This window comes from Rhinolophus hipposideros (assembly GCF_964194185.1).
Source record: "Rhinolophus hipposideros genome assembly, chromosome: 6".
Lineage (NCBI taxonomy): Eukaryota > Metazoa > Chordata > Mammalia > Chiroptera > Rhinolophidae > Rhinolophus > Rhinolophus hipposideros.
Genome location: NC_138052.1, coordinates 67,158,975 through 67,183,648, shown reverse-complemented (window position 1 = coordinate 67,183,648; position 24,674 = coordinate 67,158,975). Strand labels below are relative to the sequence as shown.

At 39.3% G+C, this 24,674-nt stretch overlaps 1 protein-coding gene across 5 annotated transcripts in view; it reads left to right on the top strand.

Moving 5' to 3' along the window:
* HECW2 (HECT, C2 and WW domain containing E3 ubiquitin protein ligase 2) overlaps positions 1 to 24,674 on the top strand; it is a 338,658-nt gene that overhangs the window by 258,495 nt on the left and 55,489 nt on the right. For all 5 annotated transcript variants that reach the window (XM_081052009.1, XM_081052010.1, XM_081052008.1 and 2 more), the window contains 3 exons: positions 8,705 to 8,839; positions 12,096 to 12,198; positions 14,100 to 14,196. In XM_081052009.1, the coding sequence (XP_080908135.1) occupies positions 8,705 to 8,839; positions 12,096 to 12,198; positions 14,100 to 14,196 (335 nt within the window). The remainder of the gene's footprint in view (positions 1 to 8,704; positions 8,840 to 12,095; positions 12,199 to 14,099; positions 14,197 to 24,674) is intronic.

Here is a 24,674-nt window from a genome sequence, read left to right as displayed (position 1 = left end):
AATTTGTTTTGCTAGTGACTAATCTGAAAAAGACTCATTTTTTGATCTGGTTGCTTTTTTCGTGGCATCTACATTCTCTACATGCTGTTTATCCACACAGTATTTATGTTAGATACTGTCATAAATAAAGGCAGGCTGTTTAAGAATGGTGACATAAAAAGTGACCCAAATTAAAAAGAAAAAAAAGTATTAGGTCAACTTCATTACTGGCTTGAACTAGTTAGGCTATCCTGTGGGAAACTGATCCACTTTCCTGACACAATTGATCTGTGCCTCAGAAATAGAAATGGCAAGACTAAAATTTGCACAGTAATTTCCCTATGCTTCCCTCTCTGTGTTAAAGTACAATACATTTTTCACAACTCAGCTGTGACCTGAGTCGTCCCTTTTATGTAGATTAGGCACCAAGGCAACCTGTGTAAGGTCCCACAATGGGTGGAGCAGAGCCAAAATGAATGCTGAGAAATTGCTTCTTTGTGCCGCATTCTGCTAGTGCTCTAGTTATGAGATTTTGATAGAGGTCTGAATTGAGACCTTTTTCCCCAAGGACTTGGCAGACTTAAAAAGCGTGTATAAACAATATACACATTCCATTTGACTTTGAAACTGAACCAACCCCTTGCGGGATACAAATAGCACCTACTCCCCACCCACAGCCATGCCTCCAATAGGTTAGCGACAGGAATTGTACAGAGTGCGGACCGTGTGCTGTCTGGTATCAGTAGCAGCCTTTTCAGCATTGAAACAGTGGTGAGGCCCAGCACTGGGAGTGGCTATGATTGTCAGCCTAATTCAGTAAATACTTACATACTTTTCTAAAATCAAGTGCTATGTTAGATGTGTGGGGAGAGGAAGGAAAGGAAAAGATAGGAGGTAGAAAGCACAATAGGAAAAAAATAGCTATATGAAAAGGAGAGAGGAGAAAGAGATACTGCTCATTGGGCTTTGGAGTCAGACAGAAAGATGGGTTCAAATGCAGATTTATAGATTCCCAACTATACATGTCTTTGAAATCGGGAACTGATACCCATTTGTATTAAAAGTAAATTATGATGAGATATCATCTTTGATCAAATAATAAAAATCCTTATTTGTGATGGGGATTGCTGGCTTATGTGTTATTCTGTGCCTTTAGTTTAGAAAGACCATGTTTCCTTTGCAATTCTGAGACTTCAGTGTATCAGTTAGGATTTGGTTTGGCTGCATTGCAACCGGGACCCATGTAAAGTTTGATATACAAGATTTTATTCTCTCACATAAAGTAGTTCAGACATAGGAAGACTCGGGCTTTTAACGTGGCTTCTCAAGTTGTGAAGCCCTGGTTCCTTCCAGCTCTTTGCTCAGCGATTCTTCATCTTCATGGTTCCACATGGCTTCTGGAGTTACAGCCATTGCATCCTGGCTTCAAGCAGCAGAATGGATAAAGGACAGAAGGAGAGCTTGACCTTGTAAAAGTCTCCTTGTGTAGGGGGGTTTTCCAGAAGAACCGCATAACAGTGTATTTACATCTCATTGGCCAGAACTTAGTCTGGGTCACACACCTACAAGGAGCCTGGGAAGTGTAGTTTCACAGGAGCTTTGCACATGGACTGTAGCAAGAAACATTGTGATCCTTAGAAAAATGCCTTAGAAATTAAAACTGTTAGAATTAGTGATAATAATAGTAACTCACATTTAAGGGTCACAGGAACTATGTTCAAAAATGTACATGAACCATCGTATTTAACCTTCCTTTGATGTAGATGTCATTATCCCCATTTAACAGAAAAGAAATTGTGGTTTAAAAGAGTTAAGTAGTTTGCCCACGGTTATATCACTAGTAAGTGTTGGAACTAGAGCTCAGAACTAGTCTTTTTCTATATCCCAAGCATTTAATCACTTCTTTCCTTCCCGCTTCTCACATTCTAACTTGGTACTTTATTCGTATCTACAATGGGATGTTTTAAAACCTTCTGTCCTGTTTGTGACTTTATAGTCTTTAGCTCTTTACCCTTTTCACACACACACACCCTCATTTATTTTTAATCACATCTTTGAGTATTTCTGTGCTTATGTAAAAGAACATGACTTTTAATATTTGAGTAATTCGTTGTGAGTCAGGCATCTGCTTATTAGAGTTATTGGCAATTTATTTTTCACTGAGTACCCTGTCTCTCCCAGGTGCGGCCCTAAAAGCTATGGGGATAACAGGGTGAGTAGGAAAGAGTCCCTACCCTCAAGGTGTTTACAGTGTAGTTCTTTAGAGAATGGATTTTAGACAAACCTCTTAACATCAAATTATACTATGACATTACAGGTAAATCACAACTGACCTGGATGTTCACACCCATTTGTCCTCATAATAACAAGTGCATCATGGTTACCTCTAAATGGCCATCTCTCCCTTCAAAAAACGTTGCTAAGAAATTAGGTAAATAGGCAATTCTACTGTAGTACTCTTTGTATTTTTCTTTAAACAACATGGCTTATGTTATTGTTTGAGCAATAAAACAACCTTAATTTACATAAAATAGATATGGGATTGATTATGACCTATTATTTTGAAGTATTCATTTGTAAAAATAATTGAATTCCTATTTTATGACATTTTGAATAGTGGTAGAAATAATGTACAAGTGTATTAGAAACTCATATCAAATGGGGACCAGGTGTAACATCTGGACCAGAGCCTGCCAATACAAGTCTGTGTAAGGTTTGTCATTGGTGTAATTTTTTTTTTATAAGATCAGAGGAGAAAGATGTTTCACTTGACAGGTTACGATAAGAAGAGCATTACTGAGGGACGTAAGGCTGGTAACACCATCTCCTACAAGACTTCTATTTAATCCAGTCTTTGTTACTTCGAAATGGAATCTTGAAAGAAAGGACTGGTGAGGATTCTCATTTTTGTCGTTGCTCTGCTTTGCTGTCTAGTGCATCTACTGCTCAAAGTTATTTCTTCACAAAGAAGTCACTTTTTCTCCTGTTTGGAAGCTACCTACAAATTACCAGGTCTGACAATTAAATTCGTGAACTCATCCTAGAAAAAGTGCTTCATACCTCATTGCTAAATATCACGATGGTCACCTTCGAAGTACTCCTCTGGGAAGCTATGCACTGATGCCAGTGCCTAGTCCACCCTTCAAAGCAATTTTGGAACTCTTTTTCTGGACTGGACATTAGAGCTGTTGTCTTATTACCCCTGATGTCCAGAATGTCATCAAAATGTCTTCCTTTCAATATTTTATTTATCTTCAGGTAAAGAAAGAAGTCATTAGGGGCCAGCTCAGGTGAGTAGGAAGAGTGTTCCAATACAGTTATTTGTTTACTGGCTAAAAACTCCCTCACAGACAGTGCCATGTGAGCCGGTGCATTGTCGTGATGCAAGAGCCATGGATTGTTGCCGAAATGTTCAGGTCATCTAACTTTTTCACGTAGCCTTTTTAACTCTTCCAAATAGTAAACTTGGTTAACTGTCTGTCCAGTTGGTACAAAGTCATAATGAATAATCCCTCTGATGTCAAAAAAAAAAGGTTAGCTACATCATTGCAACAAGTTCACGAACTTGTCAGATTTTGTTTCATAATGGGAAGTGGATCTCTCTCTCTCTCTCTCTCTCTCTCTCTCTCTCTCTCTCTCTCTCTCTCTCTCTCTCTCTCTGCAGGTATATGTATATATCATCTGCCCCTGAGATTTGCCTAGTATATTCATTCCTAGTCTTTCAGATACTTGGTTAACTGCATCCATCGTTTGAGAAGTCAGTTCTTTTTCGCTTAGGCTATTTGGCATGTATCATGTGCCCTGACACTTGATTTATAGGTAATGAGTCTGGTTCTCCTAATGCTCCCTTTTATCTTTGGTGACCTAATTTACTTTATCTGATCATGGAAAACTTGTATTTTCTAATTGCCCTTGAGATCATGGCTTCATTATTACCTTGAGTGAATTTTACTTTGAAAAGTTATACCATTTGGCTCCTAAAGATAATGATAAATAGCACTTGCATCGAGTTCCGAATTAAACAAACAAAAAGAATTTCTAAAAAAGCTTCTCTATATCACAAGCAATCCTTACTGCAACACTGAGGGAAGTGGTTTATGCTCATTCATGATTTCTTGTCACCAGGGATTCTGCAGTAAACATGATAGACATGGGTTTCCTCCCCCTCTCACATTATGGGGGGAGAAATGTTTATTATGAATGAGGAAACAAGTTTATATAAGAAATCTACAGCACAGAGAACTTAAGTGGTTTGCTCAGAGACATTGTATCTGATAGAATTTTTGTGGATGTGTGATCGAGGACTAAACTGGAAAGGCAGGTAGGAAGGAAATTTTAAAGTCTTGGAAAACTAATCAAAAAGTGGAATATTCTTTTCTGTAGATAATGGTGACCTATCTACAGTCGGGACAGAGTCCCAGAGAGCAGTTTCCAGGCTCTCGGCCTCACGTGGAAAGGTGCTGGCTTGGGTAGTAGATGGCCATCAGCAGTGACTGGTTAGCCATCAGCTGTAACCAGTTAGCCATTGGCCACTGATATAACTGCCATGCTGCCTTGGTTGGTTGGTTGGCAGGCAGAAAAAGTGGACGGCGGATTGTGGATCATGTGGATCCTATTTCCTGCGTGTGTCTCACCTGGCCGCCAGTGAGACTGGGGTGCAGGAAGACCCCTTGTTGGGGTACTGGCAGATGTTTTCTCCCTGTGTCTCCGACCCAGCCACCAGCGAGAATATAGTGGTATGACTCCCCTATCTATGGCTCCGTGGTGTTTCTTTTTGGCCTCACCATATCCTGTGTTCTTGTGTGAGGAGCAGTAGCTGAGACCCCACATGACACCCTGCGTGACACATGGCGCAGCAAGCAGGGTACGGGGCCGGCCAGAATGCCAGAGGAGTAATGGAGCAGTTTATATGTGTGAAAGCTCAGCTTCAGGAGGCCCATGAGGAGTGGCGCCGGGAACAGGAGGCACAGTCTGCCTGGGAGACTCGAGCCTCCAGATGGCACACCACCCTCTTCGCCATAGAAGGTGTCGCCTTCTTTTTCATAGTCTGCTGCTGCTGTAGGCTCCGAGGGTTGTTGTGGGAACAGAGCCCCAGAGAGCAGTTTCCAGGCTCTCGGCCTCACGTGGAAAGGTGCTCACTTGGGTAGTAGATGGCCATCAGCTGTGGCTAGTTGGCCATCAGCTGTAACCAGTGAGCCATTGGCCACTGATGGAACTGCCGCGGCTGCGTTGGTTGGTTGGTTGGTTGATTGGTAGGCAGATAAGCGGACGGCAGGTTGCATGATCCAGCCTCCAGTGAGACTATAGTGATATGACTCCCCTACCTATGGCTTTGTGGGTGCTCTTTTTTGGCCTCACCATTTCCTGCGTTCTTATGTGGGGAGTGGGAGCTGAGACCCCGCAGGCCGCCTTGCACGACAAATGGCGCAGTGAGCAGGGTGTGGTGCTGGCCAAGGTGTACCGAAGGATGGTGGAGCAGTTTGTGCGTGTGAAAGCTCAGCTTCGGGAGGCCCGTGAGGAGCGACACTGGGAACGGGAGGTGAGGTCTGCCTGGGAGACTCCAACCTCCGGATGGCACGCTGCCCTGTTGGCCAGAGCAAGTGTCATCTTCCTTTTGGTGGTCTGCTGCTGCCATGGGCTCCTGGAGTTGTGGATGTCTTTCACGGAGGCGTCCACCCATGTAGACACCAGGCACGGCGAGCAGAATTCCGACCAGGTAGGAATGGAGTCTGACTCTGGGCAGGAGGACGTGTGGCCCCCACACAGTATGTGGTGTGCGGTGGCCACTGTTCTCAGGAGTTGGACCCCCAAGGAGGCGTGGGGAGGACATGGATGGCTCTCTAGCCAGTGTGGAGAGGGCCCTGCAGGTTTTAGCTGAGCGGTTGCCAGAGGAGGCGAAGGCTACAGCCGGCCGCGTGGGCTGGATGTTCCTCACGGCCTTGAGTCATAATACGGAAAATGCGCTTCATGACACAGCCCAGGTGCCGGACCAGGTGTCCCGGTTGGAGGCGCTGGAAGCTCCGGTCCGCCTGTTAAAAGAGGGGCCCCACAGTGGAGACTCTGAGGCAGAGGTGGAGGAAGCAAGTGGAGACATATAGCCCCCAACCCCCAAACCCAGCCAATCTTGAAGCAAAGGGTAAAACGTGAGCAACCTTTGGGCCCTGGGGGCGTTGCTGCAGGAAACTCAGCCGTGACTGAGTTCACAACCTACACCCCTTACACTCCCACTGAGTTGCAGGAGCTGGGGAGGTGGTACAGACAGTGCCCTGGAGAGCCAGTCTCAGCTTGGCTACTACATTTATGGGATGAGGGAGCAGACAACATTCTCTGCTCCCCAGGCGAGATGGAAAAGCTAGCCTTTGTGACAGTGCATCCATCCCTGCGACAAAGATTACAGAACTGCCATAGGTTGGCCCAAGACTAGGGCAACCACACTCTAATGGAGTGGGTCACTGCTGCGGTACGCACAGTATGGGGACAGGCTGGCGAGCTGCCAGACACTGTGAGTCAATGGCAGTCATATACGGAACTTACTCAAATAATCCGTGAAATGGGTATGAGACATGCTATTTTCAACCCTAATATGCCGAGGCTGGATGGCGAGCTTTTACAGCCAGCATGAGCGATCTGGTTTTGGATACTGCACCTGCGAGTGCTTTTGGATCCTTGGTTGCCATTCTTACGCCCTATGTGGGGCGGCGGATCCATGAAGTTACAATTGCCATGGCCACCCTAGGGGATGTTGAAAGCTGGAGGTGAAGGAAGTTAAGACAAGAGGTCCGCTCAGTCAAGACCTGGAAGCCCGAATCAAAAGTAAAGGGGCGAGGTCGGGGGCCTCAGAGAGTAACACGCTTACAGATGTGGTGTGATCTCGTGGCAGCAGGGGTCGATCGGGAAAAAATAGACCAACAACCCAACGTATTCCTGCTGGAACTTTGGAAACAGTTGCATTTGGAACAGCAATTCCGGAGAATCCTAAAGGAGAAGTCTGGGAAAGCGTGACCCGTGTTTCTCTAGGACTTCATGCTGCCGCTTGAGGCCGACTCCTTTCAGCTTGATAGGGGTGGGGTCAAGGAACCCGGTCAGAGGGAATGAGCAGGGACCGGAGGCCCCACGTGGAGCTGTCCCTACATTAGTCCCCTTCAAATGTGCAGAGGGTTTTGGGCCTAGTTGACACTGGCGCAGACTGCAGTCTTGTCTATGGGAACCCAGAACTGTTCCCTGGACCAGCAATCTGTGTTGATGGCTATGGGGAAAAGACTGTGACTGTGAAACCTGTTTACGTTACCACTGGGTATAGGAAGGCTTCCCCCTCGTACCTACAAGGTTTATGTCTCCCCCGTTCCGGAGTATATTCTAGGAGTGGATGTGCTACCTGGCCTCAGCTTACAGACGTCGGTAGGAGAGTTCCGTCTCCGGATCCGGGTGGAGAAAGTGGTGACAGGCAGGCATGCTCACCACCCTCCTCAAGTGTTGCCACAGCCCCAGTGCGTGGTTACAGTGCGACAGCACCGCCTGCCAGGAGGACAGGAGGAGACTGGTGGTACCCTAAGAAGTCCAGGAAGTCTGGCTGTGCTCAGAAGGACTGGTGGTGCCCTGAGAAATCCTGGTTGTGTCCAGAGAGCCTGGCTGAATCCAAGATACTGCGTTCACCTCCAGGCTCCTCTCACAGGGACCCTCGCGGAAGACGCTTGTCATGTAGATTGGGAGGCGAGACCCTGTAGGGGTGGAGTGTGGGGACAGAGCCAGGAGTGCAGTTTCCAGGCTCTTGGCCTCACGTGGAAAGGTGCTGGCTCGGGTAGTAGGTGGCCGTCAGCTGTTACCAGTTAGCCAATTAGCCCCTGATATAACTGCCATGGCTGCGTTGGTTGGTCAGTTGGTTGGTTGGCAGGCAGAGAAGCGAACGGCAGGTTGCAGGTTGTGTGAATCCAGCCTCCAGTGAGACCATAGTGGTCTGACTCCCCTACCTATGGCTCCGTGGGTGTTCCTTTTTGGCCTCACCATATCCTGCGTTCTTATGTGGGGCATGACACCCTGCATGACAAATGGGTAGCCAGTAAAGTTTGGATTAGAACAGTGATATAATGAAAGCATTTAGAAAGAATATTTTGATAGTGAAGTGACTGTTAAAGGGGTAAGGTTGTAGAGATGTGAAAGCACTGAGAAACTAGTAATACTAATTTATATTAATATGATAATATGTGCAAAAGCCCTGAAACAATGAGATGGTAGTCAGGCTGGAAGTGGACAAACAGAGGAGACACTACAGTAGGAAAATGGGGACGACTTGATGGTGGCTGCATGGGAGAAAGAAAAGAGAAGAAGTCAATGAAATGTGAAGTTTCAGGTGACAAGAACTTTGTAATAACTATGGATAGCAGGAAGAGCCTAAAGAGCATCCGTTAAGAGAAGCCCAAATGTGCATTCACATCACTTTTAAGATCACACCTTTGATGAGTATCTCCTAGGGTATTTCCGAAAACCAGGGATAATGTTCCTTCCTGCTTTCTTCATTCTGGATCCAATTTAAGCATGGCTTTCTCAATTTGGTCTGTCCAGCAGGGGTAAGGAGAAATTTCCCCAAAGATTTAAAATTAGGAGAAAATGGAGCTATTAATAGATCATTACTCAAAAGCGGGTCTTTTCTTGAATGTGTGAAATGATAGGTCAACTAAGACAAGTATGTGGCATGTATTGACTATTGATTAAGTGGATTGTTTCCTAGGCATTTTTTGTCGACCACAACTCCCGAACCACCACTTTCATCGACCCCCGGCTCCCACTTCAGAGCAGTCGACCCACGAGCGCCCTGGTCCATCGGCAGCACCTGACAAGGCAGCGCAGCCATAGCGCAGGCGAGGTGAGTCATGTGCCTTCTGACCCAGAGCCAGTAGAAGCTGCGGGGACGTGGCGGGGTGTGGAGTCGCGCTGGCATTTCCTTATTGTTTAGTCTTGTTCTAGTTGAACTTAAAGATTATCATTTGGAGGCTGAAAAGCGTCGGAACGTTTACAGGGCTTCTTTGGAAATGCATAGAGCCTAAAGGACCAGTTTTAAAAAGCAGGCTATATGAGGAAAGAGTGAAGAAGAGATTTTTCTTAAATTCTTAGGATGGTGAAAGAATCATAATGTAATAAAATTTTCACAAGAGAATGATGAGCCCATTTGCACCTCAAGGCAGCTTCGCAGGAAGAAATGAATGTGACCTTTAGTGGGCTGAAATTTGGTAAAACATAGGGAAGTTTATTACGTGAGGGTTGTAGATTAGATTTAAATCATTGGGTAAGACATGGGATTGTGGTATTCTCACTAATATTCTTTAAAATTGGGCTATATCTGAGAGTTGATTTATTTACTCTAAGTGCCCAGAGAAAATAGGTGGAATTAAGAATTACTGGAAGCTCTACCGTGCTCTACTTTGCTAGTTTGCAGTAACCAGTGGTAACCACATGAGGGCTCTCTAATAGCCTAACCAAAAACAAACAAAAAGAATGAACAACAAAAAAATCTCTTCCTGCTTCCCTTTTTCTTTAGTAGCTTAAAGCAAAGGAATGTTTTAGATCAAAATTTTTTATCCTAAATATGGGCTTATGCTTTGAATATATATCATCACTTAATATACATTGGTTCTAAAAATTCCCTTAGACATATTTAATTAAGATTCTTTCCCCCTTAAGATGCCTTTTCCACCACTATATGCATATATTTTCAGTATTATATTGTAGGTCAAATATTTTTGTACCTTCTATTATAAGAAAAAATATGAATGCAATAAATAACTGGATTTGATTCATCAAAATTCCACTCTTGGAATTTCCCCTCATGATTTGCATACTTGCTGTAATGCATCATGTGTGTTTGCAGGTTGTAGGTGCAAACATAGAAGAGTATACATGAGAAGCTCATATAAAAATGATATATAAATCTATTGCAGGATGAAGTATCTACAAAAATATTTGTTTTATGAGTAGCTAATAAATCTTTACCTTGCTGTCATCTAAATCATTAGTGGTAAACTGGATGATGTTAACAGCATTTACCTTAAAAGGAAAACAGACCTCCCACCTTTGGACTTTGTGCATGATGTGTAGTATAATCAGGGCCCTACCTGACTTTATCACATGTCAGTGCACTTTACCCATTTGCTTTATCTTGCCATTACAATAGGAAGCTGACTGTTCAGTCTGGTCAGGACTGCGTATGCCAGATTAATAACTATCTTTACATTTTCTTTTAACCCCTATGCCTCAGAACTTCAGTTATTTTCAGAGCCTAATAGTAGCCTGTTGTGGGAGAGGGATCCTAGGTACATGTTAAAATTTGAAGGAAGATTTCTCTTTATATTGATGGAAACTGAGCAATGGAACAGAGATACCCCATAAAATACTCAGCATTTGGCCCCCAGCATTGTGAAACTTTGGAGGGGAAATGTGCATCCTGACACCCCTGTTGGAAGCCTGCATATCCTGCCGTGATACACGTATTTGTCAGGGCTCACCTACTGTCTGACAGTCTGATTTGAAGAAGTGGGGTGTCAAGGAGAAGACCTTTGGCTGTTCTGGAAAATGATGACACATAGCAGTATACTGACATCAGGAAAAGTATATATTGGGGTACTGAAATGATAAGTTCTGCGAGTGACAAACAAGGTGTAGTTAATGATTGAATCTCCCCCAAGAGTGGATGACTTCATTCCTCAAAGCCAATAACTCAAGAGAAGCAGAGTGAGAAACTTTTAGTTGCATACATGAGTCTTTCCAGTCACTCTCTTATACTCATTTAGGAAACGTTCCAGGTAGTAGAAATTTTGGTATCTGTTCCATCCAACAAATGAATACCAGATATCTATAGTGTAGAAATAATGATGGCTGGTGTGAGGGACATAAATAAACAACATATGTTCCTGTGTTCTTAGTAAAGAGAGAAAATATGAGATTAAGTATAATACAAATGAACAAAAATATGAGTGAAAAATGCTTTAAAAACTGTTAGTAATGGCAGCTGCTTTATAAATGTACACCAAGTGCTGTGGGAGCCCAGAGAAGGTCACATTTAATGTCAGCTTGAAGGGAAGGGAAGGGAAGGCTTCATTCATCCAGGAGCAGCTGTTGGAACTACGCTTTGAATGAGTGAGAGCATTCTTGAAGGATAAGCAGGCAGTGTAGGGTGGGGATGATATGTCCAGTTTTAGAGCCTTTAGAAAACTCACCAAACACCTAACTGATGCAATATCATAAAATGGTTGTGAAGGTTTAAATGGGTGGGGGAAGAAGCTCTGTTTTAAAAATACCAATTTATAAATCCAGTGTGTTATTTTGCCTTTTGTTCTTTTACTCTCTTATACTACTGTTCTAGTGCTTAAAAGACTTCTTTGATAAAGGGGTGGGGGGAGCTAAAACAATGTTAGAGTTTTCTGGTAAGAATATTAATGGATATTTTTGTTTATCTATTTGTATGTATGAGTTTCTAAGTCTATAATAGGTACAATAAATAATTCAGGTCAGAGCAACCCTACTTAGCTCCTCCACACCTGCTATGATTAGCTCTCTGGTGTGGGAGTTTCAAACCAGAAAGAGCTGTTATACTGGGTGCTCTAATAAGCATGTGAATTGTTTCTAAGGAGATAATAACAGCAACTCAGAAACTCACATGAAGACTGCTCCTCTTCATCCTGCCCTCTGCTGAGGCAGGGAAATCCCTGACCTGCCATGGCCAAAAGAAGGTATATTCTGGTACTGCCCTAATATATTTCGAACCACTCAGGTCTTCTCTCTGCTTGTATTGTGCAGGTCTGTGTTCTGTCAATGCAGAAGTTATTCCTGATGAGCAGGTCTGCTATTTAGAGCCTAAAGACCCAATAATTGTAAACATATGGAACTATTCCTACACCACTTGGTAAATAGTCCTTTCCCTGGCCCTTCTCAAGGACCTGGATCCCTCAACCCTTCCCCTCAGTTCAGCGACTAAAGCAGAGCTTTGGAGAATCCTGTGTCAGTTCCTCGGCTGGCATCTGTTCTGTTCGGCTGGTACTTACCAATGCTTGTCAAGTATTTGTGGGTTGCTGATACAAAGTACTCTCAGTCTTGGGGCAGAACATAAATGATGCTTGTGTTTGCAGGTAGGAGAAGATTCTCGGCATGCAGGACCACCAGTTCTTCCCAGGCCGTCAAGTACGTTCAATACAGTCAGTAGACCACAGTACCAAGACATGGTTCCAGTGGGTATGTCATCCCTTTCCAGAAACCTTCATCTTTGCTTTTCATGTCAGTATGTACCATGCGTTCTGTGCTGATGCTTCCTTATTGTCAGCCTGCTACTTTTGCCATGTACTGAGAAACTCTTCCATTAACCCTAAGAAATTGATTTGAATCTCAAAGTACTTACATCTTATAAAATCCTATAGGATGAGTTTTTTTTTTTTTTTTGTACTACTCTACCTTGTCTGAGTAGAGCCATTGCATTAGATTGTTGAAGTTAAATTAGTTGTTAAAGCAACGGTATTATGTGCTCATTTCAAATTACAAATTTGGAAAAGCATATCCTTAGTATATATTGATGTTTGGGACAACATTTCAGTGGTGTGTGAACCTGTAGTAGCGTCACAAAATAAGAAAGCAATGATGGCACCTTCTTAAGGGTTTTTATAGCAAATATTGGAGCAAAATTATAAAATAAAAATAAATGATTGTAGGCAAATAGGCCTAAAGAACAACTTGAGTTGTTAAAATGATGAGGCTGAAGTGGATCAGTTTTCAAACCCCGAGTTCCTAAGCCAGGTGAAGTAGACAGACTGGCAGGGGGCCATGGGGGCTCCCTGCTCCATCTTAAATTTGAAGAGCTCTCCATTTGCTTATTTCTACTTTAAAATTTTTACTGTTGTAAGAAACAATTTACCATGAAATGAAATGTAATCCCATGGCCTAAAGAAGTTTGACAACCACTGGATAAGAAAAAATCTTGGGTCCAAGTATGCGTAAGCAGTGTATGTTTTATTCTGCCATTAAAAAGTTATCTAGTCTGTGAGCGTGGATGGAATGTAAAAACCTATTGACAAAATTTCAGTTATAAACATGGTTTTATTATTGATGTATGCTGAAATGTGCAATTAGGGACACTTTGAGTCTGACAATTGGATTCCATGTTAGCAAACAGTAGTTTTTTTTAAAGTTTGTTCATATTTAACTAAAATGTATATGTAGAGGAAGCATGATGCATCTAAATTTGAATTGGTGAATGCCTAGAGAATTATATTTCTTTTGTTTGATCACTTGTTACTTTAGGTGAGGCATGTTTCTTGACCGTATTTATGAACACAGGAGTGATGACTAAACTAGGATTTCTGATGTTTGAGAAATCAGACGTTCAGTTCTGTGATTTAAATGTATCTATATTTCTGATTATAAATAAATATCAAGATGAATCATCTTAAGTAAACAAATTACTTTTCTTGATAAAAAAACAGGTATTAAGAGAGCACTTAATAAATTTTAATTAAATAGTTTTACATTTCTGTGGACATTAGCTTAACTAATATAAATTTTTCTTTCAACGTATTATGTACATAGTTGATAATGCTAATTGTGTTGTTGCTGTTGGTGTGGTTGGTTTGGTAAAGAGCTCCATGTGGCTTAATGGCATTTATTTCCACATAGAATTTAGGAATGGTTTGTCCTCTGCATTTTGGTAGTAGCTGTTGCTGGCAACTACTGCATTTTGGTGACTCTTGTGCTGCCTCTTTATCTCTGTGCATGGCTGATATTTAATTAGAAGATAATTTTCCATTTCTTACAGTTACTTATGAAGTTGAGTTTGGTAAGCAGTAGCTTAAACCACTCACTATCTAGAATCTTATTGGTGAGTTCATCTTGCAATTTGATGACAGATATGACTCGTCAGATGAGTTCAATGAGTGCTTAAGTAAGTCATACCTAGTAACTCTAAGTCTGGTACTCATAACAGGGTAGACGCAAATTGGAATTTAAGCATTTGTAGTGGTTCCAAACTTTGACTTTGAATACTAGGAATATTAACCAGAAAAATGCATTTTTAAAAGTTTGAATTTATAAGCACAAAACTAAGAACAGATTTTTAAAATACTGTTACATTTCCTGATTTTTTTCAGCTTACAATGACAAGATTGTTGCATTTCTGCGCCAGCCCAATATCTTTGAAATTCTACAGGAACGTCAACCTGATCTTACCAGGAATCACTCACTCAGGTAACCACAATGTTGGTATTTGGTTCAAGTTGTGTAAGCCCCAACTATTCAATCTTCAATAACAATGATAATCTTCTTGGAAATTCACTCTTTCTTTCTAGCATTCTGAACAAAGACATCTTGTGCACAAACACTGTATGTCGTCCACACCAGGTCATTGTAATGTTGGCTTTTCTCTGTTAAGTACAAAGGTTGAATAAACTTGACTGAAGAACCTAGAACCCTCTTTAAGGAATATGAAAAAGAAACAAAAATTCATAGCCAAGAACATATCCTAGATGTGCAAATTATAATAAAAATAATAAGATACTAACCTTTTTGAGCATAACTTGAGTAAACAAAAGTAACATGGAGTTTATTGAACGAGATTTATAAAATCCTAGACTTGGTATTCACATTTTTCCATAATAAAAACACAGTGGAACCCAAGGAGAGATATCTGATACTCTCCAGAGTGCAGCATTCCCCTGCATGAACACTGTCTTCTAAAGAACACTTCAAAGCATCATGCTTCAAGCCCAGTTTTACTTTCCTGAATACATGCTGTTCCTTTTCGCTGGCAAGTTTTTCCCTTCTTTATTGGGCAAGATCTTTCCTTTAAAATCAATGCAAATTGCCCCTCCATGATGCCATTTAGCTCTTCTGTGGACTCCCGCTCTCATGATCTAGGCTAGTATTTCTCAACCTCAGTGTCTCAGTAGAGATGGAAAAGGTATGAGTTAATGCTGAAAATCTCACTTAACTCAAAGCCCATTTGGTGTACATGCCATTTTTACTGGTAGAAATTGATCGGTCGGTCGGTAAAGGAATGCGCATAGTCAGGCAAGTTAAGAAAGTTTTTATTGTAAGAGAGAAAAGTATATCGGGCTTAGCAAAAGATGGCTACACCCCGGCCTGAATCTAGAGGAGATTGCAGCCCCGAGGGAGGGCGTGAGGAGGGATTTATAGGGGCTGTGCTGACAGGGTAGCATTGTTTGAACAAAAAATGCTGACGGCCTGTAAGCCAGTAGCTGTTTTGTAGTGTTTTCTGTTATCACAAGTTTGGCTCTGTCTGCAGGTGCAGGCCAACAGACATTGTGTTGTTTTCTTGCAGACATGGCTCTGTCTGTAAGTCAAGGTCTTTGAGACCTAACATTCAGAGAGCTAACATTAGGTCAAGGTCTCTGATATTTAGAGACCTAACAGAAATACATATCCTCAGGGGTGCCATCCTGACCCACAGCAGTGATTCTCAAATACTGCTCAACTTAATTGTTTCAAATTGTTTTCATCAGGATCATCTGGGGAGTTTTAGAACGTACAAAATACCAGGTCTCATCTCCCACAATTCTGCTCCCTTCTCTGTATTTATACCCCCTATTCTCCCATGCTCCGCCCAGAAATGTAAATCAGGCCTAGAGCATTTAATTTTTTAAAAACCTTTCCACATAATTCATTTCAATGGCACAGCTAGATATAATAAGTTCTGGTTTAGACACTAATTTGATAATTATGTAATATATCAAGTTGTCTTTTGTACTGTTTTGGTATATGACTTCTGTGTTTTAATTAGATTTTTCAGGTCTTTATGCTTTATTTTCAATTAGATTATAAGCTCCTTACAAATAGGGATGTTAATCAACTCTTCATTATTTCTTCTTACTGCTCAACTATCTAGAAGAGCACTTTGCACATAGTGAATGTGTGTGTGTGTCTGTGTGTGTGTATTTTATATATATGCACGCACATACATATATATGTTTGTTGATTTGAAAATAAATTACCAAATATCCTTTTTATGATCTCAGTCTCTCATATCTTTTTTTATTGAGGTGTAATTGAAATATAAAGTTATATTAGTTTCAGGTGTACAACATAATGATTTGATATTTGTATATACTGCCAGATGATCACCACAGTAAGTCTAGTTAACATCTATCACCATGCACAGTTACAGAATTTTTTTCATGGTTAGAACTTTTAAGATCTACTCTCTTAGCAAATTTCAAATATGCAACCACAGTATTATTAACTATAGTCACCATGTTGTACATTACATCCCCATGCCTTATTTATTTTATAACTGGAAGTTTGTACCTTTTGACCCCCTTCACCCATTTCACCCTTCCCCACCCTCCATCAGTCTCTCATATCTTTAAAGTTGTCATTACCTTCTAAAGTTTTTAAAAGCAAATAAAAAAAGCTAAAGTTACATATAATTTCAACTATGACACTATAAATGTTGCTTATACAGAAATCTCAGTTTCACATTAGTTAACATCTAACTCAGGTCTCAGTGCTTTCCCCAACCTGACAAAAATGCTATTCTAAATCAGACAAAAATATAAAAATTATACATTATCATTTTGTATATTTGTATATTATGGCCTCCACTCAGTAGTTTGTGGTCCACTGGAAAATATTGTGTAAGAACTTGTAGTTAATAAAACTACAGAAATGAGCTCCTCAGGTGTCTAATGAGAGATCTTAGAGATTCTGGGACACCAAGCAAAATGAACAAAACAAAATCCCTTCTTTTTTGCTAATCACAAAATGAGGAAAACTGTGTGTTCTACCAACTCCAGCCACAACACACACACACACACACACACACACACACACACGCGCGCGCACATCCCTAGTCAATAACTGTCTTGAAAATATCCCATCCCCCACAAAAAAACAAGAAAGCAGAACCTCAAGAAGTGTTTCACTTTTGCTCTGCTCTGCACATTATTATTTACACCAATGTAACATGTTTTCAAATCTCCACTCTCAGAGAAATCAGATGATTTAATCTACCTGAACAAGGCACCTGACATTCACATTGTTCTTTAATGACTTGACAGAACCTTAACAGATCCTAACAGAGGGAAAAGCTGCAGACCTCATTGGTAGCTTCCAGTTTTGTTTTTTTGGCTTTTTCTCCCCCCTGCTTTTCAGTCTCTTAAAAGTCTCTAATCTGCTGAAGATGTTTATTTTTTAATGATTCCCGGGGTCCCCAGTTAAGCACAAACTTTCTTCTAAGGTAGATCTCATATGGTAACCAATTGCTAAGAAATCATTTGCTAGGTTTCCATCTTATTCCAAAACTAATTTATAAGTTTTCATTTACACTTTCTAAAACTGTTTACTGAATTTGACCATAAAAAGCATATGCAGTCATGACAAGTAGAAGGAAGCAGGAGCTTAAATCAATGAGATAATGCTGTTCCTCTTACACAGAATGTGTATCACAGTGTACTTTTATTTTCTGAGAAGTTTTTGGTAGTTAAGCATTTTTATTATCATAACAACATAATAGGGAAGTTTGTACTATATCTAAGAGAACATTCTGTTTCATATAGTTAAAAACTGCATTGTAAGAAGCATTCCCACAGACACAGGGGTGGGGAACCAGCTGGGGTTCTTTAATCTCGTGCTTCAGTGATATTTTTGATAAAAGATTTATGCATGGAGTAGACTACTTGTGTGTCAAAGGGAACTATGAACCTTATATTAACATCTTGAGCAAGAGTTCCTAATAGCTGTGTGGCTCTGGATGCATTCTTCCTCATCCATGGGGCACAGCCACTTAAAAGAAATATCCCTTCTTGTTTTCTCCACAATATCATGAGGAGAAAGTGTTAGCCCTTGGGAAATTCAACTAGGTATACCTCCTTACTTTCCGTTTTCTTCCTGTTTTGCTTGTGATTCCTCCTAAACTAGAGGATAGGATAAATACAAACTTTATTTCGTTTGTATCCATGAATAGTTCCTCTTCCTGACATTCCACTGGTGTATTCTCTTCTGTGGAATGGCTGTGGTTTCCGTGCAATGGGATATGGCTTTTGCTTTCCACTGCTGTATTTAAATCACTGCTCCCACTAACCTGATCTGTTATGCAAATGTGAATTCTCAGAAGTTGTCCTCTTTTTTTAATCTCAGAAGAGGTTTATTTCCTTAGAAAAGTCAACATCCTAAAGTCAGTTCCACCACCACCAAATGGGTAGTGTCCCCACTGGATTCCTATATACCTACTGTTGGTTCTCATTGAAAAACAGTAATCATGCTAAGAAGCTTTTTGTATGCTATGACATTAACATAAAAGATGAAATAAAATATTCTTATACTTTATTGGAAGACAAATATATTCATTTAAAAAAACACAACTCTTTAACAGTATTTTGTAGGTGAATGTAATGAATACAAATCAATACAATTTTTGGCATTGGTATTAGTCCAGCATTGTGTTATGAACAAGGATCGCAGTGTCATAAAACTGAATTAAGAGTTGAGAATTTCGCCTCTTATGTGATTCTTAGGTCCAGCCAGTAAATCTATTCCCTACTAATCCAGCTTTCCCCAGGCATCAATGATAATTATTTTGGGCTCCAGATTGATTCCTCCTTAATGCTCCTTAAATAAGTTCCCTTGTCATGAAGAATGTAAGTTGTGATAATTGTTTTCATTCTGGTAAAAATTGGGCCGTTCCTTTTTTTATGTCATTAGTAAATTAGTAACTTGGAAGTCAAATTCTGAACCATCAAAGACAAATGTATTCATGTCTCAGTGTGTACCAGAATAGAAGCCAACACAGACTAGAACCTTCTCTTTCTTCCCATCATCCTATTTTAAAAGCTCTGGAATTTTGTTATTGCTCAATTTTACTTTTTGTTGTTTTGGGTTTTGTTTTTTCTTTTTTTATTTTAAAAATAGCACATGCTATTGTGAAATTCTCAAACAATACAAAGTTTTAAGAAATAAAAAAATTAAAGTTTCCAAAAGCTGGCTTTCATAAAACAAATCTCAGGGTTCAAAATTTCTAAACTATTTCTTGTCCAGTTTTCGAGCAAGTGAATTTTTCCACATTTAATATTATGCTGGATATATGAATCTCAGCTAACACCTGGGCTACTTGGTCAGAAGAGCATACATTTACTTCTGCTGAGCCTTCTGAGATTTCCTGTTAAGACTTGCCTAGCTCTCTCTCATAGTCTTCTCCTAATTGTTTACTGTTCACTCAGATGTCTAGAACCAACATGACAGACTTTCTAAATGTAGTACCACATTTAGATAACAGGAAACCTGGATTGGAACTATTATTTTTCTATGGACTATTCACATGGACATAATTATTGAATTTTTAAAACTACCTGATTAGGGCAGCCGGATGGCTCAGTTGGTTTGAGCGTGAGCTCTGAACAACAGGGTTGCAGGTTCAATTTCGCGTGGGATGGTGGGCTGCACACCCTGCTACTAAAGATTGAAAACAGTGGCTGGAGATAGAGCTGAGCTGCGCCCTCCACAACTAGATTGAAAGACAGCTAGTTGGAGATGATGGACCCTGTTCCCTAATATTCCCCAATAAAATTTAAAAACAAACAAAAAACTACCTGATTAAAATAATGTATTGACACCACATAGTAATAATCATTGGGGGATCTTGTTAATCATTGGAGAATCTTGGTCTGTCTCTCACTGGGAGACCAGCTATTGATAATGACCCTTAGGAAGTAGTAGAATATACATAGATCTTAAGAGTTCAGGTTTGTAGTCAGACAGACCTAGTTTGAATTCTGACTCTGCAATTTACTTGTCAAGTGATTTTGAATGAAGCATTTAGCACCTCCAAGTCATAGTTTCCTCATCTGTAAAATGAGAATGGGAATTTCTAACTCACAGGCTCCTTTTGAAGATTAAATGAAATAATTTACTTAAAGCACTTGTTACTATGTAAGCAGTAGCAAACATACAACAAATTTACATTCATATTATAGTAATAGTGTATTCTTCCCTACAGTATCACAAAGATTCAGTTTAAAGTAATTTCTCCGTAAATTTACTCTGTTCTCAAAATCACTGTCCCTGAGACTGATCATATGTATAAATGGAACTATGTGATTTTGTGGACATAGTTAAAATGCAGGAAGGGTCTCTTGTTCCATGATTAACTTCTGTGTGGGAAGGCTTTCTAGTGTTGTTTCCTACAGAAATCTTTGCTCTAAATTCTTTTACATGTATACGATGAAACCAGTCCTGACCATTCCAGGCCTACACAAAGAGACCAGAGCCTTCTGGCTCAAGGTTCAGCAGAAATTACTGAGAATCAAAACATCATGGCAGTGCCATTGAGATAACATTTCAGAAGCCATCCAAAGGTGTATTAAAATATCTTCACAAGCAACAAATCTTGTAGATCTAATGAGAGGTTTGGGATTTTGCTACATCGGACTGTAAGGAACACAGATTCTTAGATTCTGTCATCTATTCTATGACTTCCGTAAAAGGAATAATTGCTACTAATTTTTTTAATGGATATGCTAATGTATAGTTGTATATAGGCTTTTGACATACATATCATGTATGTCTAGTTTTCACATTTTACATGCATGGAATCTCATAGCTATTAACTGGACAGTCTCTTAAGATTTAAAAAGGCCCAAAATATGAAGTCTCATAGCCAAAATTAGGTAAGATTCTTTTAAAGTATCACACCCAGGTATTTGTTAAGTTGTTTTTTCATAATTATAGTTCTTTGATGTAACTTTGGAAGATTTCCCACATTAAAAACATGTTCATCCACTGAACATTTCTCCAAAGTATTGTGTTTTTTTGCTAACAAATAATTCAGTCAGGGTTTCCAAACTATTTTCTAGCATGATGAATAACCATGTTTTAGGTATATATGTTCACTGTTGATTTTTGCTATATTCTGTTGCATTTATCAAGAAAACAGTGTGGACTAAATTAAAATAATCAGTACAGAATCAAGCCTCAATGCTTTCCCCAAACCCAAAAGAATAATGAGCCATTCTAAAATCATAGAAAACAATGCATTATCATTAATGATAGCACAAAATGGTTTTTAATGAAATCTGTTTTTACATATATAGTATTTAGATATATACCGTAGCTAAGTTGTTAGTAAATCAGAAGCATTTCTTACAAGGCAAACAAAATATGCATACCTTCTATGTTAATACTGTGTATTTTTTGTTTTTTGTCTCTTAATGGATTTAAATAGTCATGGAAACTGTCTTTAGAAAAATTAACAGATAAAATTAAAACCTCCTTGTTTCATACATAGTATCCTACATACAAATGGATACTATTATTACATCCCATTGAATAAGTCACTACTTAGTTTTAATTCCCAAATGTATTTTCAGTTAAAACACCTGTTTAATGAATGCATGATAAAATATTATAAATCAAAAGAAAATAAAATTCTCTAGTTATATATTCTAGTATACCCTAGGTATTAACTCCTTAGCATAATGATGGGCTTAGGATTCAGGCTGTGAGAATGCTTTAGGTAAGGTGTCTTGTAACCAGATTCTTTTGTGTGTAATAACTCCTATTTTTAGAATCCAGTGGTTACTTTTTAGAGTAAACATGGTTTTACTTTATATAGAATTTTGCTTCTATTGAGAATAACGTTTCCCATTATCTGTTTAATTACGAAAAATGTAAAGCCTTCATATGTGTTATCTCGTTGGTACTCACAGCATTATTTCAGTTTTATAGAGAGGCCAGTACCTTATCTACTGCATATCATAGAAGTATTCAATAAATATTTGTGGAATTAACCAAGGTAAACAGCATGATTAACACAACTTGCTAGCAACAGAAACAGAATAAAGAGTCAGTCACAAGGCATCTAGTTTGGCTTTGTTTTCAAAAAATTATACTGTCTGTTGAAAAGGAAGAAATAATTATAAGGCCTATCTAATAATATACTCAATAGCTAAAAATTGTTGAGCGCTACTATGTAATAGGTTCTATGCTTAGTATTTTATTTGCATTGGTTCATTTAATTCTTCCCACAACCTTTGAGGCAGACACTATAACTATGCTTATTTCAAAACGAGGAAACCAGAAGAGAGTTAAAGTAACTCTGTAAATCCTTGTCAAGGAACTGATTTGTATCCATTTATAACAAATTTTTGCCCTGAAACATATGGCTAATTAATGTCAATTCTGTGTTTTCATAAGAATCATGTGACCATAATGGAGCTATATTTTCAAATCTAGTTTATATAAATGGGAAGTAGAAAGAAAAGTTGATCTCTTTACTGCTTGCCTTTATCCTTCAAGTCAGTTCATACGCTGTGACTGCAATAAAAAGTGTGAATGATCAATGCTAATTTTTTTCCTTTGACGTTTACCATTAGAGAAGTCATAGGGATTTCTCTAAAATTGCCCTCAGCAGTTTTTAAAAACATGTATTTTTGAAGGTGTTACTGAACTGTGTCTGCAGGAACCATGTGTGAGCAGAGTCTGCAATCCAGAGAGTTTTGTGGTTTAGAAGCATTGCTGCTTCTGATTGTTTTTGATCACGTGCCCCTCTTTAACTTCACCAAAATATTGCTTGGTTTCGATGAGAGCATTTTGTGTGGGAATTCCGGTCTTGAGACTATGTTCATTGTCCTCAAATGATCTTCTGCTAGAGTTTATCTTCTGGGGTTCTGTGCCCTGGAGGAAGTGGTTACAGAAATCTAAATATCATGGGCATCTGAGAGACAGCAGTAGCCAGCAACTTTTTCCTGAGGTTGTCACTATATAGTTTGGCATTCTTGTTAAACAGTTGTAAGTTTTCTTATTAAGGGGATTGCCTCTTTATGTCTTTGAACTTCCCTCAGTGGGTTCTGTTTTAGTTAACAATCTGATATCAGCTTTTGGATTCTCTTTTTCTCTGCCACAACAAAAAATTTATAGCAAGATAATTTATTCCAAACACTGAGTGGACTCGGGGAAATATGCTGGAAGCAAATCTGTTAGTTTGGCATTAACTGATCCAGTGCCTGGTTTGTGTTTTACTGAGCGCTCCTTGTGTCCACAGCATGGTGGGAGGTACTTGGGGAACACAAAGGTAAAGGAGGAAGGAAGGGCTTTGCCCTCAAGAAACTCGTGTTTCAAGAGGAACTTAAGATGTAACTGAGTGACTCTGTGAGAAGGTCCAATGGAGGAAGTGCTAGAATGTACTCTAAAGGGCACAGAGCGAGAAACATACCCATGCAGAGAGGGTCAAATGATACAATGCTATTTGAATGTAACCTTAATATTCATTATAAGCCACTAAGATTGAATAGAATTTCTTCATTAAGGTGAAGGCAGTAAAAAAAGAAATTAGAGAACTGCCACAGATTCCTTCTAACTCTATGAATTTATAACAAGTCAGCTATCTTTAACAATATTTTTAATACTATGTCGCAAACTTGTTATGTTTATTTCAGATACTGAGTGAACTCATGGAAATTTGTTAGGACCCAAATCTATTTTACATTCTAAAAGGAAAAGAAGTATTGCAGATCTACAATGTTTATTTTAACCACTTATTTTAATGAAACATAAATGTGTCAAATATAAATATGCATAAACTTCTTATCTTTACAGCTTTTATAAACTATAAAACCAAAAGACAAATAAGTAGAAACAAAAAAAAAATAACATTTGCATTAATGATATTAATGTGAGATTTTGTTTCTCAAAAGCCATATCACCAGTGTTGAGACCATTGTCAGTGGAAAGATATATTTGTGCTTTTTGTTTCACTTGTGTTTGATTTGATTGTTTTGATTTTGCATCAATGGTCATGATGTGCAGCTCTGGCATTATCATGGTCATAATGTTTCCTTCTTAACAAATAGCTTATTTTTAACCTACTGATTCATTGTTTTGATGAGCCAGTTAATTGAATAATACACCCCCAAATACAATGCTGAAGAAAAAAAATGTATCATGGAGTATATCCTGACGATTCTACTGCCAAATTTTCTATTTGTAAACTATTGTAAAACTTTCGTTCTTGGAGTGAATCATGAAATCTTTTATGCTTTAGTAAAAATGCCTAATTTATTTTTTAAATCCATTTATTTTGTCTTCCCTTTAGCCCATGGTAATTTATATATACATTATCCTCACTTCATCATTATCATTATGCAAAATAGTACCACAAAATAAAAGTTTTGTGTTTTTGATTGGTCAGAGAATTGTGAGTGGCAGAAAAGGACTGTTGCTATTATATTTAACATCAAGGGCCTGAGATGACTTAGGGCCAGGTACCTACACTTTGAAAATTTATCTCTGATCGCTTGGCACCACTGTCTTGTAAATGCAAACCTGGTAGCCAAAGTCCCATGGCAATATTCAGTCACAAATGTCATCCAGATTATCCAAAATATGCCTACCTCAGTATAAGCAATTTTGATCATCAAAGTGAAAACACAAAATTTTTTAATTCTCCCAGGACTCGAGATTATATCTGTAGATTTCTAGTAGACAGGGACACCAGTTTGAGAAATACTGGTCTATGGATTATTGGGCAAATACCTAATAACCAAGAAGTAGTTTCCACCCCCCCTTTTTTTTGTTTTTTTTGTTTTTTGTTTTTTCATTTCTCAGAAAAGACTGATGACATTTCTGGGATATCTGCTAACTTCTGTCTCGTCCTTAGCCTTGATCTGTTCTAATGGCTAAAGCCTTCTTTGTTTCTACATGAAAATACTTTAGGAAGG